This window comes from Notolepis coatsorum (genome assembly GCF_963971535.1).
Source record: "Notolepis coatsorum genome assembly, chromosome: 7".
In the NCBI taxonomy this organism is placed as follows: domain Eukaryota; kingdom Metazoa; phylum Chordata; class Actinopteri; order Aulopiformes; family Paralepididae; genus Notolepis; species Notolepis coatsorum.
The window spans coordinates 42,919,104-42,934,646 of NC_140171.1; the positions used below are offsets into that span (position 1 = coordinate 42,919,104).

General features: G+C 42.2%; 1 protein-coding gene across 1 annotated transcript in view; it reads right to left on the minus strand.

Moving 5' to 3' along the window:
* The window catches only part of smc2 (structural maintenance of chromosomes 2), a 65,418-nt gene extending 55,308 nt beyond the window's left edge, over nucleotides 1-10,110 (minus strand). Inside the window, exons 1-7 of the mRNA XM_084318065.1 lie at nucleotides 9,808-10,110; nucleotides 9,176-9,325; nucleotides 8,919-9,041; nucleotides 8,274-8,312; nucleotides 8,051-8,161; nucleotides 4,952-4,996; nucleotides 4,607-4,840 (exon numbers count right to left, since the gene is read on the minus strand). Of these exons, the coding sequence (XP_084174191.1) occupies nucleotides 4,607-4,840; nucleotides 4,952-4,996; nucleotides 8,051-8,161; nucleotides 8,274-8,312; nucleotides 8,919-9,041; nucleotides 9,176-9,325; nucleotides 9,808-9,975 (870 nt within the window). The 5' untranslated portion in view covers nucleotides 9,976-10,110. The remainder of the gene's footprint in view (nucleotides 1-4,606; nucleotides 4,841-4,951; nucleotides 4,997-8,050; nucleotides 8,162-8,273; nucleotides 8,313-8,918; nucleotides 9,042-9,175; nucleotides 9,326-9,807) is intronic.
* Between the last annotated feature and the right edge of the window lie 5,433 nt (nucleotides 10,111-15,543).

Consider the following 15,543-nt stretch of genomic DNA (forward strand, 5'->3'; position numbering starts at 1 on the left):
ATTTTCAATTCATCATATTTCATATCTAAATCATATAATATCTCATTGCTAAATATATGCAATATATAATCTAATAATCCAAATCTAATATATAATATAAAAATGCTAAATGCATGGGTATTTTATTTTGTCTTTAATGTTAGCTTGCAAACTCAAATACTGTCTTGGTAAGCCTCATAATGAATTTTGGGGAAAAAAAGAAAAACATCGTGATGCGTATCGTGTATCGCCGAAAGGTCAGAAAATATCGTGATATCATATTTAGGCCATATCGCCCAGCCCTAACGTGAACCCCCTTCTTCTTCAATTGATCAGACTGAGTATCCGAACATTCCTCTCTCCTCCAGAGCTTACATCTCTGGGAGGAAACCCCTTGTCTCCAGCGGTACCAGCGTTTCCCCCTATAATTGCCATCCTACGCCAGGCGGCGTTAGCCTAGTACCCCATCGTAGGAATTATTCTATTCCCACTGACTTTTGCTACTGACTGACTTATGCATATTCTTCGCCATACAAGCGCGACCTTAATTCTCATATCTGTACAATTTGCTGCATAATAATAAATACCCTCAATGATATTTCTTTGTCACCGTGCCGTGTTATTATGAGTGTCTGCCATAATTAGTTGTACTGTCTGGCATGTAATACTAAGTACATAACTAGCAGTGGTTTAATCGATCACAATCTTTAATACAGTCAGGGTTTTGTAACCCCTCAGTTACAGCTAGACTTTTGGGTTCCATTTATTCTCATCATCTGGTATCACACGGATGAATTCTGACCCCAAATCTTGTCAGATGGACCACATTTTACCCCTCCTAACGGTTTGTCAGAGGAAAGCAACAGTTGTGATAGGAGGATCAAGGAAAAAGGGCGGGCTTGAGATAGTAAATTCAATCCAATGGGGTAACCACATAACACACAAAGAATGTCCACAAAAATGTGGGTATGGTTTGTTATTGTACTCAGCCAGTAAAGATGGGTATGGTTTGTTATTGTACTCAGCCAGTAAAGATGGGTATGGTTTGTTATTGTACTCAGCCAGTAAAGATGGGTATTAGGGATGTCCGATATTATCGGCCTACCGATATTATCGGCCGATATTGGCATTAAAATGGGATATCGGAAATTATCGGTGTCGGTTTAATTTTTACATTTATTTAACCTTTATTTACCCAGGCAAGCAAGTAAGAACAAATTCTGATTTTATTTATTGTCAAAAGTATGCATAATGTTGTGTTAATTCCACAACAAGAGATATGTAATGTTAATTACCTGAAATTATTCCGTTTTGCATATATCGGTATCGGTTGATATCGGTATCGGAAATTAAGAGTTGGACAATATCGATATATCGGTATCGGTAAAAAAGCCAATATAGAACATCCCTAATGGGTATGGTTTGTTATTGTACTCAGCCAGTAAAGATGGGTATGGATTGTTATTGTACTCTGCCAGTAAACATTTTTTTTTTTTTATCCACTTTTTCTCCCATTCTATATTTTCTCCCATCCCAATTTCGTATCATCCAATTCAACCCTCCCCTGTCACGAACGCTGTTTCTTGCCTCCCACAAGCCGGCTGCAATGTGGACTAAGTCATACATAGCACAAGTCCCCTCCGGTACTTGAGGTAACAGCAGTCGCATCTTTTCACCTGCGCAGCTCGATCTCTCAGTGTCGAGGAGTAACGCGTGGGAGGCTCACGCTGCCCCCGACACTTCCTGATTCTACTGCGCAGGCGCACCAACCGACTTGTAGGAGTCGCTTGTTCACAACGCCCGATCCCCACCCTTCAGTTTCCCTCCCCGTAATACGGCCAATGTGTATTACTGCGGACGACCAGCTAAACTGAAAACAATGTGGAGAGCTGGATTCGAACACGCGAATCCTAGCGTCTCCACACTGGTGGCGAGTGCCTTGCCCACTACACCACCTAGCCGCCCTGCCAGTAAACATTTATATGGTTTGTTATTGTACTCCGCCAGTAAAGATGGGTATGGATTGTTATCAGTGTTTCCCATTAATTACCTAGACTGTGTGTATATATATATATATTATATATATATATATATATATATATATTATAATTAACCAAAACATTTTATAATAAATTTTTTTTTTTTTAAAGGGGAACTATCTTATAAATGGCCTTTTTGAGTGTTTAGCATTGTTTCCTAGCTATGTGAACTTATATTAATATGATCTATGTCTCAAAATTCTCATATTGGCGCATTCTTCCAATTCTCCTCTCACAATATTCACCCTCACTGAACTGAGTCGTTTGAAAATGTGCCTATATGTGATGTCATATAGTCGCTGCTGCATGTTAATGTTCAGGCGAACACGACGGTGCACAGTGGTTTAGGTGGCACCTGCAGCTGCGGCTGCAAAACAGCTCGAAATCTTGAGGTAGAAAAATGCTGTTTTTGAGGACTTGATTAGAAATACAAAACAATGAATAAAAAAAATATATATATTACAGAGGTGTTCCATAGACTCACAGGAATTGTGTAAAAGTGCCCAAATAGTGAAAGAAATAGTAAAATAGTTCCCCTTTAATATATAAAATGTGCCAATAGGGATGTATCAGTAGTATTGGCAGTGGTAGTGGTAGTAGTCGTAATAGTATATTACGAAATATTATATTTTTTTATTTTCTAAAAAATAAACCAGTTCAACACAGGTAACCACTTTTGCTTAATTTCTTTGATGGCTCAAATGTATGCTCTAGTGCAGTGGTTCCCAAATCTCTCCTCGAGGCACCCCAGCCGTTCCATGTATTTGTTAAATTCCACCACCAGCACACCTGATTCAACTAATAAAAGGGCTAGTTAATATTCAAGTTCATTAACAATAGGCAAGATCTTCCTGATACCTTCCATAGTTTCTTCATATTTTCATCAGAATTTCACTCATATCCAACAAACCATAGCAATAAACTCCACTTACCTTTCTGTCGGACAACTAGCCATCAATTCAACATTAGCTTTAGAGGTCCTAAACTCGGGAACACTCTAAACTCATCATTGAGGTCAACAACCTCCTTATCCATATTCAAAAAACAATTAAAATCTCATTTAATCTCATCATAAATCACTGTCACATTAAGTTACTCTTGTGTCACCACCAGTGTTACACCTACGGTTAGTAGTATGACTGCTTGTTTCCTTTTTTCCTCTTTCTTTGCCCTCTTGTAAAAAAAAAAAGAATAATAATAATAATTGTTCCCGTTACTGACTCGTGTAAATTTTCCATGTTTTCGCATTAGTGTCTGCCTTATGTCTCTGATCCTGTTTTGTAGTTTATTTTGTAGTCCATGTTTGTAATTCGTTCATATTGTTTATGGACAATGAAATGGGAGTGGAACTTTGTACAAGCCCTTTGGGCTTCGTTCCCTCCTAGCACTTTTTTAAAAATAATGTGCTAAATAAATAAACCAAACTAAACTAAGTTGAATCAGGTGTGCTGGTGGTGGAATTTAACAAATACATTGAACGGCTGGGGTGCTTCGAGGAGAAGATTGGGAAGCACTAGTCTAGTAAATTGTGTTTTGAGCACAAAGTTCATCATAGATCTAGCCTCTTTATTTTGCTCTCAAAGTGCACCAGATTGATGCATTTAACTTTAAAATGTACAACAACAAAAAAGTTCCGGGGGGCCATGCCCACGGACCCCCCTAGAGGGGCCGAGGTTCACACCCACCAGTCTCACAAAATCCTGTGGGAAACATTGTGTTATTGTACTCTGCCAGTAAAAATGTATATGGTTTATTATTGTACTCCGCCAGTAAAGATGGGTATGGTTTGTTATTGTACTCTGCCAATCAACTCCTCGTCCAATCAACACTGTCATCTCCCACCTCGACTACTGCAACACACTCCTTGCTGGCCTCCCGGCCACTGCCACCAAGCCTCTTCAACTCATTCAGAACGCAGCGGCCCACCTGATCTCAAACCTACCCAAGTCGGCCCATGTCACCCCACTTCTTAGGGACCTGCACTGGCTCCCCATTGCTGCACGAATCCGCTTCAAGGCCCTCGACCTGGCATACCGTGCAACAAAGGGAACCGCTCCCACCTACCTCCGGTCAATGGTCTCCAACTACACACCCTCAAGAACCCTACGCTCTGCATCTTCTGGCCGTCTCAGACCCACTCCTATCCGAGCTCCGGGAAGGTCATCAAGGAGAACCTGCCTTTTCTCAGTCCTTGCCCCACAATGGTGGAATAAACTACCCACCCCAGTTAGGACAGCCGAAACCCGTCCAATATTTCGCCGTCGACTAAAGACACACTTCTTCAACCATTATCTGTAATAGAAAATAATAAAATAAAATAAAAAATCCAACCCTAACTAACCTTACTGTCATGCACTTGTCCTAATAAACTAACCTACACTGTAGCACTCAACACTTTGATGAACACCGTTACTCAGCTGATAAGAGTTGTGCCCTTCCTGATGACTTGTCGTACAGAACTTGTAAGTCGCTTTGGATAAAAGCGTCAGCTACATGACTAAATGTAAATGCCAGTAAAGATGGGTATGGTGTGTTAATATCCAGCCTAAATCACATCCCAAAATGCCATCTCCTTTCCTTATGGGTACCTGTTCTCTTTTCTTCTGCAGCTCCTGGATCTGGGCAGAGAGCTCCTTGACTTTGTGCTCACTGTCGGCTATGCTGGCCTGCAGCTGGGTGATGGCGTCTTGCATTCCCTTCAGGTCCCCGGCTGACTTCACCTTGGTCTCCTCTGCACAGACAAACAGCCAGGCCACATACAACCGTGACAGGTGCTCAATCTCACGCATCAGTTTCTGGTATTCCAGGTAAGACGAGCGTTCCTGTGGGAGAAAGGGGTTGAAAAAATAAGAAGAAAGGGGGTCATACCAGGGTTATGTTGGTTCAAAGCCTTAGATGGAGAATGTCAGTAGGTTCTAATAGTATCTTCTTACCTCTTTCAACTTCTGCATGGTGGGGGTGATCTCTTCATTCAAAATCTGCAGGAGAGCAATGGAACAGGAATAAGTTACTGTAAGCCCTAGCTATATTTTCAGAAGATTTGCCTAAAAGTACATACCCAAGTAAAGATTACTCCACTTCTACAAGGTCAATTTGCCATCTATGGACCTCAGGGAATGTATTCCCACTTCCCAGTGTCAGATTTATTCTCCCCCCACCCCATCTTTGACGGTGAATAACACCATGCTAACATTGAGAAAAAGTGAAAAAGTGACCCTGAGCTGTGTGTAAATGTGTGTGCGCGAGCGGGGATCAAGCTTCTCCACTCGCATATCACTGTCAAAATATTGTTGTGCGCGCCCGTATTCCGATCCATGCAATAATATTCACAGGGGTATATATTGCCATTTGAAACAAGTTACCAATGCATTGTCCCGTGGGATTATGCCCCCCCCCCCCCCCCCTGCGGCGAAATTCATTAGTATCCCCCTCAATCTCTCTATATCTCTCCCCATCTGCGAGTGCAGACTGTGGGTGACTGTCACTTAAAGCGCTTATGGGCGGAGCCCAGCCCAAAACAGCTTGAAATCTTGAAGTGGAAAAATTTTGCTTTAGAGTACTCGATTAGAATAGAAATACAAAACAATGAATATTTTTGAATTTTATTTTACAGTTGTGTTCCATAGACTCACAGGAATTGTGTAAAGTTGCCCAAATAGTGAAAGGAATAGCAAGACATGTCCCCTTTAAAGTAATTGGTAAACAAACGTAGTGCTGAAAATATACACTTTGACTGCTGTTTTGATAGGGTTAGGGTCTTTACTCTTGGCTAGATTTGGAAAAGAAACGCAACATCACTTAATACGGACTGTATTGATCCATTTGTGACGTGAAATAAAACTTGGCCCGGTACCGAGCCTATCGGGCTTAAGAGGTTAAAAAATAAAACAATGATGCCCCTATCGTTTTTCAGTGTTGGGGGTTAATTTGGTTTTTGATTCAAAATCTTGTTCCAACACAGGGGAATTTCCACCAGACACATGCGGGTCGGTTTTGACTTTAGCCTGTAACCAACCATCATTATTTGGAGGTTCCTTTCTATTTCAGCTGCTGAAATAGTAAATTCACCTGCCAGGCATACATAAGACTGGCACACCCGGGTACTTTGGCTCATTTCTCTGCTACTTTCGGTGGAAACACAGACAATGTTCCTATCGACCGCCATTGTATTTGGCCTGTAAAAAAAACTGTCTGCAAAACGCTTACATTGTTTGAAAGGTTTGTTTTGTTGGTGCATCATGTTAAGTCAAGTGGCTACTTTCCAAAACTGGCCACTTTGCCTTTGCGCCATTGTGAAAAGTTAGTTTTGATCCATTCTCAGGCCTATTTCCCCAGTCAGCTGGAGGATATTTACTAATTTCCATACCTGGACATTTAATATTATGCTTGTGAATCTCCAAGTGACAAAAAAAACATATATCTCTGGCTAGCGATGGTCTTCATCGTGATTTACATCAGTGTTTTTATCCTAAAGTTGTAGTTTATGAACAAACACCATCTAATCCCTGTTAATTTCTCCAGTTGTTTTCCCCAAAAAGGGGCATGGCATGACCAAAATAGAGGCGTGGTGATCAAAATTACATATACCCAGTGTGTTGTGAAGGATCAGATTAAACCGAATATATATATTTATTTATGGATATATATTTAATAGTATTTGTATATCGTTTGATATCCCTTGTATATTCCTTGTACATATACACTGAATATCCCTTTAGTCTACTAACAGCCCATAATAGTTTCATTCTCTCATTGGACAAGAACTTGGCGCCAGCAGCCAAGCCCCTTGGTTCAAGTTCAATCGTGCCGACGAACATGTCGTTACTAGCCCGGTTCCGCGTAGGAATACGTCTGGCGAAATACGAATGGTACTATTTGTTCACAGCGCATATATATATGGCGCAAGTAAAGTAGAACTTTCTTTTAGTCCCTTAGCCCTTAGTTCTTTACCCTCCAACCTAGTGGCAAGACGTTAAGCCTCACCCACGATACACGTGTGGTGCAGTATGGTCAACTTGGCCTCAGAATGGCATTGAGATATCGTGTGGATTAATAGTTGAATTGTCATAGTTTGGCACTATACCGTCGAGTGGGACGTATTTCTATTAAGTTAATAATAGTCTATTATGTATGGTGCATCGTTCGGTTAGAGTTATACAGTGAGTAGTACCCCTATCGTTTCCTCGCGTTATCTAGAGTCTTAACCAGGCTGGGCAGACCACGTGTGGTGCTTTCATCCGAGGAGTTCTGGGCTAGGACGAGTGGACCTGCACATTGGATTACCTTACCCGGGCGACGGCGAGCCCTACACGGCTTGGATTATCTACTTGCTTTGGGTGCTTTGATTTATGCCATGGATAACAGCCAACACTGGTGAGTGTTGGAACTACCCCCCGAGAGGAGTCCAGGTGAGACGGCGCTCTACCCCGAGTGAGGTCGCCTCACGTCTCTTCGTTGTGGACCGGCAGCTACCGTCTACAAGAGGGCCCAACTGTATTCATCTGTGGACCAAGGTTCTGTGGGCACCGTGTTCAGCACTCTGAATTCTCCCAAGAAATCGTTGGCCAGATGGGATATCGCCGGCGGCTCTCCTAACCCCCCCCCCCTACTGACTTACAACCAGCAGGACCCCCCTTTAGTATATCCAGCTATAATCATTAAGTACCATCGCTATAGTTCCCTAAAGAACCAGGTTGTATACTTGCTTCCTGCGTAACCAGAGATTGGACATTCAATGTTGATTTGCCTACGAATACTCATTTGCCTTACAAGTGCATTCAAATCATAAATGTCATTAAGTGAACGTTGTATATACCCTTTGCTATATATTAAATATTCGACTTATACATTTGTGTGGACTTGGTTTCATGGTGGGAAAGTGTTCATCATATCTATATCATGTACTGTGTGGCCAGTAGTTAAAGTACATAAAGCGGTAGTGGTTTAATGATACCATACTTATCAATACAGTCAGGGAATTGTACCCCTCAGTTACACAGTGTGTATCTACAAGGTTAGAATGTGTGACATACTGTCTGGATCTCCTTGAGCTTGGCTTCTTTCTTTTCTATGGTCTTCTGAGCACTGATCTTCTTACACTCATACATCCTGGTGCCTGCTGCCTCCTCAATCATGGCAAGGATCTGGAGGAAAGAAATGTCGGTAAGAACAGGTGGGAACAGAGTGGAAAGGAATCCCAACCTGAGCATGAAATAAGAGCAAAATTGCCACCGTCAGAATGTGGTCAATTATTACCTCTGGTGGCTTCATGTTGAGCACCTTGGTGATCCTCCCCTGGAAGTAAGTAAAACAAAAACATGACTAAATACTGACCACGTCTTACTGGCACTACATCCACATTAGAGCCTGGCGCAGGAGTGAGTTTTCACTACCGTCCCATGATTCAAATAAATAAATCCTCCTGTCCCGACCTTTTTAAAGGAGTAGGTTCCACGATGTAGTTCAGAATCAAGAAAACATTCTTCATCCGATAGATAAAAATGTATGGCTATATAGAAATTCACTTTAAAAAACCATTAATCCCGTCCACTCCCGCTGATTGATCTTGAAACTGACTCCCGTTCCGCAGGAATCCTGTGACTTACAGGATTCCCGACCAAATTGATTTGATTTTATTAGAATTTTTTTTAAATACAAGATTCCAGAAAACATCAAGGATGCTACACAAAAAAGTCAAGACTTATTTCCATTGTGGTCCTTGGTTTCAGACAGACAAGCAATACAAAACATGACCACAAATAACAATCTGACAAACTACATAGACATGAACATTTTAAATGCAGTACAAACGTAGCCACAGGCAACAATGTATCAGACACCATGTCAACAATGTATAAAATGTCAGGCTCTAATCGATATGGCTACAAATGATAATCTGACCTGCATGATAAGGAAGTGTGGGTTGTTGACATTGAGGCCAACAGAGCAGAATAGATCTTGCACCCTGGTGTTGTTGGCATTGACGCCATTGATGAGGTATTTGTTCCTGCCACCGATCACAACCTGGAGGAGAGAAAGACAGTAATGTAAATATACACTTTATTCTGGTAGAACCTCCACAGGAGGCCCAGTACACCATACACACACACAAGATACTTTACGTTTACGTATTACAGTTCTAGGTATGGTTTGCCAACCTGTCTGGTGACAGTAATTTCATCATGAGTCTCGAACCCAAGAGGGCTCTGGCTTTTGTTGGAGTTGTCAAATGTGATGGACACTGTGGCCTTGGTGATGCCAGCCTGTCCATTCTTGAAAACCAAGTCCTGGAGGTTGGCTGCTCGCACCTATCAAACGAAATGTAAAGGAAAGAGAGTGGGGTTGTTGTTGTTTTTTTACAAGAATGAAATTAGCTAAGATGTACCAATGTACAGTTTCTACGTCAAATGTATATACTCTCTTTTCTAGACTATTTTTGTATCACAAACAGTACTGTATTTGCAAATCTGGTATGTCATAAATGTCTAGATGTAGCAGTACTGTCTATCTGTATGTCGTGTGTGTCATATATGTTATGATGAATTGAAAATGGGGGACCCTGATGTAAACAAGACGAAAGTCTTTCTCTGGTCTGCATCCCCTTAACAATTGTATGTATTGAGCTGTACTGTACACTGACTGTACCCATTCTGCAATCTGTTAATAAAGTTTTCAATCAATCAATTAGCATGACGCTTCGATGTAACTTTGAAATATTCCTTGTGGGTTTATTGCTAGCTGTTAACTTTGATCTGCGCGTATCAAGCGAGCTTAATGGCGATGCACTTACTTGACTCAGATTGGAGATGCCCAGCAGAAAGCATATCGCGTCCAGAATGTTGGATTTGCCACTGCCGTTCAGTCCCGTGATAGCGTTAAACAGCGGGTCAAACCCGTGGATCTCCGTCTTCTGCGCGTATGATTTGAATCCCTCGAGAACAACAGACTTGATATGCATTTTCCCCGCTGTCCGTTCTCCACAAACTTCAGAGAAATTGATCGATGTATTACAGCAATACAAAGCGAAACGCCAGCTTACGAGCCAGTGTTTATGGCAGACCAGCTCGTCAACAGAAAAGTGGTCTTTCTCTATTCGAACTTGAATTTTGGCGCCAGGCATGCTGCCGCCTGCCGCTCCCTTTTCCGGGTTGCGCCAGTTCTGTGACAAACGCAATTTGTAAATATTCGACTACGAGTAGATATTTACATTCATTGATAGTGAAAGATAATTATTTTGAAATTAGCACGTAATGCCGGTGATCCTAATTAAAATATTACATTGTTATTTTCTGTCAGGCAGTGTTTAGGAGACCTACACACAATTTTTGTTTGTGTTGTACTTTAGTGCCACCTGCAGGGCTGGCAAGAGGCAAACACCCACACGTTTGGCTAGCCGCTAGGCTTTTGATTGATTGATTGAAAAGTTTATTAACAGATTGCAGAATGGGTACAGTACAGTACAGCTCAATACATACAATTGTTAAGAGGATGCAGACCTGAGAAAGACTTTCGTCTTGTTTCCATCAGGGTCCTCCATTTTCAATTCATCATATGACACACACGACATATACAGATAGACAGTACTCAGACCAGGCTGCAGAAACAAATTAGTGGGGGGGCATTAAATGTTCTCGGGGGGGGCACAATGGTTTTTCAACACAGGTTCCCTTTTATACGTTTCAGCTGGGACAGCGGCGCTGTGGCTTGCTTGGCGCTGCCCACGGTGATGAACTAAACAGCAGAGAGTCAATTGAAAAATCTAATTTCTCTCTATCTTAAGAACTTTCACTTATACAAAAACAGACTGAACGGATATATATAACAGACCTGCTGGGGCAGCGGACTGAGAGCAGGGGACACAAACAGGCTGGATAAGATGGTCAAGAAGGCCAGTAGCGTGGTTGGGGTGGAGCTGGACTCTAGCGAGGGTGGCGGAGAGGAGGAACCTTGCTAAGCTCCAGGCCATCAGGGAAAACCCCTCCCACCCACTATACACAGACTTGGCTGACAGGAGGAGCATGTTATAGGCTCACACTACCTAAATGCAGCACTGAACGGCACAGGAAGTCCTTCATTCCGACAGCCATCAGACTATACAATGCATCACTGTGCCTCACTGCATCACTGAGCACAGAGTGACAATTACCATCTTCCTGGACTCTTACTTTTTAAACAGCACTGTGCATTATTACACCTACTGTAGACTTCAGTATATTTTTACTGTATCTTTTATTCAATTTTTATTCTATTTAATTTTATTCTATTCTTAGGCCATTTGTTTTGTTATTCTTATTTGTGACTTGTTCTGTCTAAATGTTTAATGTTGAGTGATTTGCAGTGTCAAATTTCCCTCAGGATAATACATTTCTATTCTATTCTATATCTTTGAAAAGTCTCCATTTATTCAACACTTCTGAATTCACTGACAAACTGAACTGAACTGACAAAAATAAGGTGCATAAAAAAGCAAACTAAATTCCTCCACAGGCTACTCACCATCATAAGTAGAGAGGCAAGCAGTGTTTGGGGACAGAGTGAAATCTTCTTAAAACACTGCCCCTCCACTCATTCCTGAACTTTTTTGTTAAGTCCTTCTCACATGCCAACTGAATTAAATTGGCCTTAGCTGCGTCGATGAAACATACTAAGGCGATGTTCTGTAAAGACGTTCTTGAGGGTAAAAAACGAATTCTCACAGAGTGCCGTGCTAGCTTCAGTAGTGTTGTTGTTGACATCAGTGCCCACTAGGGCTGTCCCCGACTAAGGATTTGGATAGTTGACTTTGATTGAAGAAAAAAAAAATTTACCAGGGTGGGCACAGCTGACTCAGTGGGCGGGCCCGGCCCCCTAATGCCCGCCCATGGCGCCGGGACTGACAGTACTGCTACATCTATACATTTATGACATACCAGATTTTCAAATACAGTACTGTTTGTGATACTAAAAAAATCCAGAAAAAGAGTGTATATACATTTGACATAGAAACTGTGCATTGGGGGAGGTTGGGTAGGTGGGGTGGGTCTGTACATTGGAGGTGGGGGGGGGGGGGGGGGGGGGGTTGGGTAGGGGGGGGACACACTGTACATTGGAATACTGACCTACATTTGACATAGAAACTGTACATTGGAGGAGGTTGGGTAGGTGGGGTGGGGTTGGGTGGGGCTGTACATTGGGGGGGGGGGGGGGGTTGGGTACATTGGAATACTGACAAAGCCATGCTTGGTCTTTATTGTACAACTGGGTTAGGACATTTGTAGGGGCCAGGTTTTGAATTGCAGTCTCCCGTAGGTGTTCTTTGAGAGTGTTTTTGAAGGTGGGTAGTGATTCACATTCCTTTACAGCTTTGGGTAGGGCGTTCCACATTGTTGTGGCATAATTGCAAAACGTGTTTAGTCCCTTGTTTGAGCCGAATCTGGGTTTTACATGATTTGTGGAGCTCCCTCTGGTGTTGTGATCGTGGTATTCACTGACCTTTGGGAAGTATTTTGACATGTACATGGGTACCTTGGTCGTGTAGTGTATCTTGTAGACCAGGCCCATTGCAAGTTGCTGTACTCTGTCGTCTACTCTAAGCCATCCTAGGTTGGCAAAGTGTGCAGGGGTGAGGTGGGTTCTAGGAGTCAGGTCAAGCAGTAGTCTGACTAGTTTGTTTTGAGATGTTTGTAATTTTGTTTTTAGCGCCTTTGAGGTGCTTTGGTACCATGAGGTGCAAGCATAGGCGTAGTACCCTTGAATGAGTGCTCCTGCCAGAGTCTTCAGGGTATTCTTATTTACCAGAGAGGAGATCCGGTACAAGAATCGAGTTCGTTGGTTGACTTTTTTTTATTACATTGGATGCCATTTTGTCACAGGAAAGATTTGCCTCTAGGATGGAACCCAGGTATGTAATTTCATCTTTCCTTGTGACAATATTTTCACCCACTGTAACTGAGAAGCCATCGGTCTTGCTGAGTTTGTTATTTGATGCGAAGAGAATGGACTCTGTTTTACCCAGGTGTAATGATAGTTTGTTATCAGCGAGCCAGGTGCAGATTCTGCCGAGTTCTGTACAGTACAGCTCAATACACACAATTGTTAAGGGGATGCAGACCAGAGAAAGACTTTCGTCTTGTTTACACCAGGGTCCCAACAATGTGGAACGCCCTACCCACAGCTGTAAAGGAATGTGAATCACTACCCACCTTCAAAACCTCTCTAAAAGAGCACCTACGGGAGACTGCAATCCGAAACTGGCCCCTGTAAATGTCCAAACCCAACCCCCTCCAATGTACAGTCCCCCCACCCCGCCTACCAACCACCTCCAATGTACATATAGTTCCCTCACCCCCACCCCACCCCACCTACCCAACCCCCCCCTCCGCCCCACCTACCCAACCTCCTCCAATGTACAGTTTATTCCCCCTCAAATGTATATACTCTCTTTCTTGTATATACTCTACCTTTCTTGTTGGGACATAATTGGCCCCTTATTACTAAATATGATCTTATACTCAGTCAAGGAGGGGAACTTCCATAAAATTGACAATATTGCACTCATAACAGTCCTCCTTAAAAAAGACAAAGACCCCAACGAGTGCGGTAGTTATAGACCTGTAAGCCTCCTCGGAACAGATATCAAACTGTACTCTAAGGTATTAGCCATCAGATTACAAAAGCATATGACGTCTTTAGTTCACCCGGACCAAACTGGCTTCATAGGAGGCCGCCTGATCACTGAGAACATAAGACGTATACTGCACGTACTTGATGCCGACAAGGAGGACACCATACCTAAGGCGATGCTGTCCCTGGATGCTATGAAGGCCTTTGACAGGCTGGAATGGTCGTATCTGTGGGCAGTGCTAGAAAGGATGGGGTTAGGAAAAGGATTCATCGATATGATTAAAGTATTATACAAAGACCCATCGGCCATGATTACAACAGGCACAATCATCTCTGAAATATTTCCGGTATCACGCTCTGCCAGACAGGGTTGTCCTCTTAGTCCCGGACTGTTCAATCTATCATTAGAGCCTTTAGCACAATATATAAGACAATCCCAATCCATAGAACCTATCGTAATCAAGGGCACACAACAAAAAATGTGTTTATATGCGGACGATGTAATATTGTTCATGAAAAACCCCAACACCACATTGCCTCATCTGCTCAAGTTGATTGAGGACTTTGGTGATTTATCGGGATTTAAGATAAATTTGCCGAAGTCGGCTTTCCTTCCACTTAACACCCCTGCAAAAAAAGATACAACCCTCCCAGGACAGATACCGATGGTAAAACATTTCAGATGCTTGGGAGTGGAAATATTCCCTACCATAAGACAAACGGTGAAGCACAACTACACAAAAATCCAAAACAAAATCAAAGACGACCTTGATAGATGGGCAAAACTTAAGAACACAGTACAAGCACGGATATCAATAGTTAAGATGGATGTACTACCTAAAATCAACTTCTTCTGTTCAATGCTACCGTTACCCCCTCCAGAGGGTTACTGGAAAAGATTACACTCCTCCACATACAAATTTATTTGGAATAACAAACCACCATGTATAAAAAGATCCACCGCACAGAGAAATAAAGCAGATGGTGGCATGGCATTTCCAGATTTTTTCCTATATTTTAAGGCGTACTCATTAAGTCCATTGACAACATGGTTTGACTCCCAAGCATTAGCATCTTGGAGAAAAATAGAAGAAAACATAGTAGCCCCACATAGACTGAAGGACATAGCATACACTAAACTACCAATCAAACACTGTGAACGAAAATTTGGCCCCATAATTACTCATGCGATCCGGATATGGCGTGAATCACAAAAAAAAAATCCTAACCCACAAGAATGGCACAATCATACTCCCTTATTCAATAACAATGCTCTCTTAATTGGAAAACGACCTATAAGATTCCCTATATGGGAAGAGCAAGGCATACACTCATTAGGGGATGTTTTTAACAAACAGGGTTTTTGTAGTGATAAAGAAATACGCAAAAAATTTAATCTCACCAAGTCCACATGGCTTTTTCACAAACAGTTAGAGCTATGTTTGAAGTCTCACGGTGTTCCATTAGACAGACCAATTGAACACCACAGATACCACAAATTCTTCTACTCAAGAGAGACATCGAGAGGTTTTGTTTCAGAATTTTATCATCAATTACTAACGTCCTCGTATGAAACCCTCCAACTTGACTCTGTCTGGAGGAGGGATATACCAGACCTGGAAAATGACTTTGATTGGCAAGGAGCCTGGGCAAATGTCCGACTTACATCAAGGAACCCGGATCATCAACAAATCAATCTTAACTATATTCACAGGACATACTTGACTCCTATAAGACTGTGCCGAATGGGGCTCAAACAAGATTCCAAATGCACCCAATGTACAAATGGGGACGAAGGGACATTTATGCACATGTATTGGGACTGCTCACCAGTTAAGGCATTCTGGAAAGATGTGACCCAACAAATATCAAAACTCGTATCTTGGAATATACCTGTACACCCCTCGGTATTGCTGTTGAATGA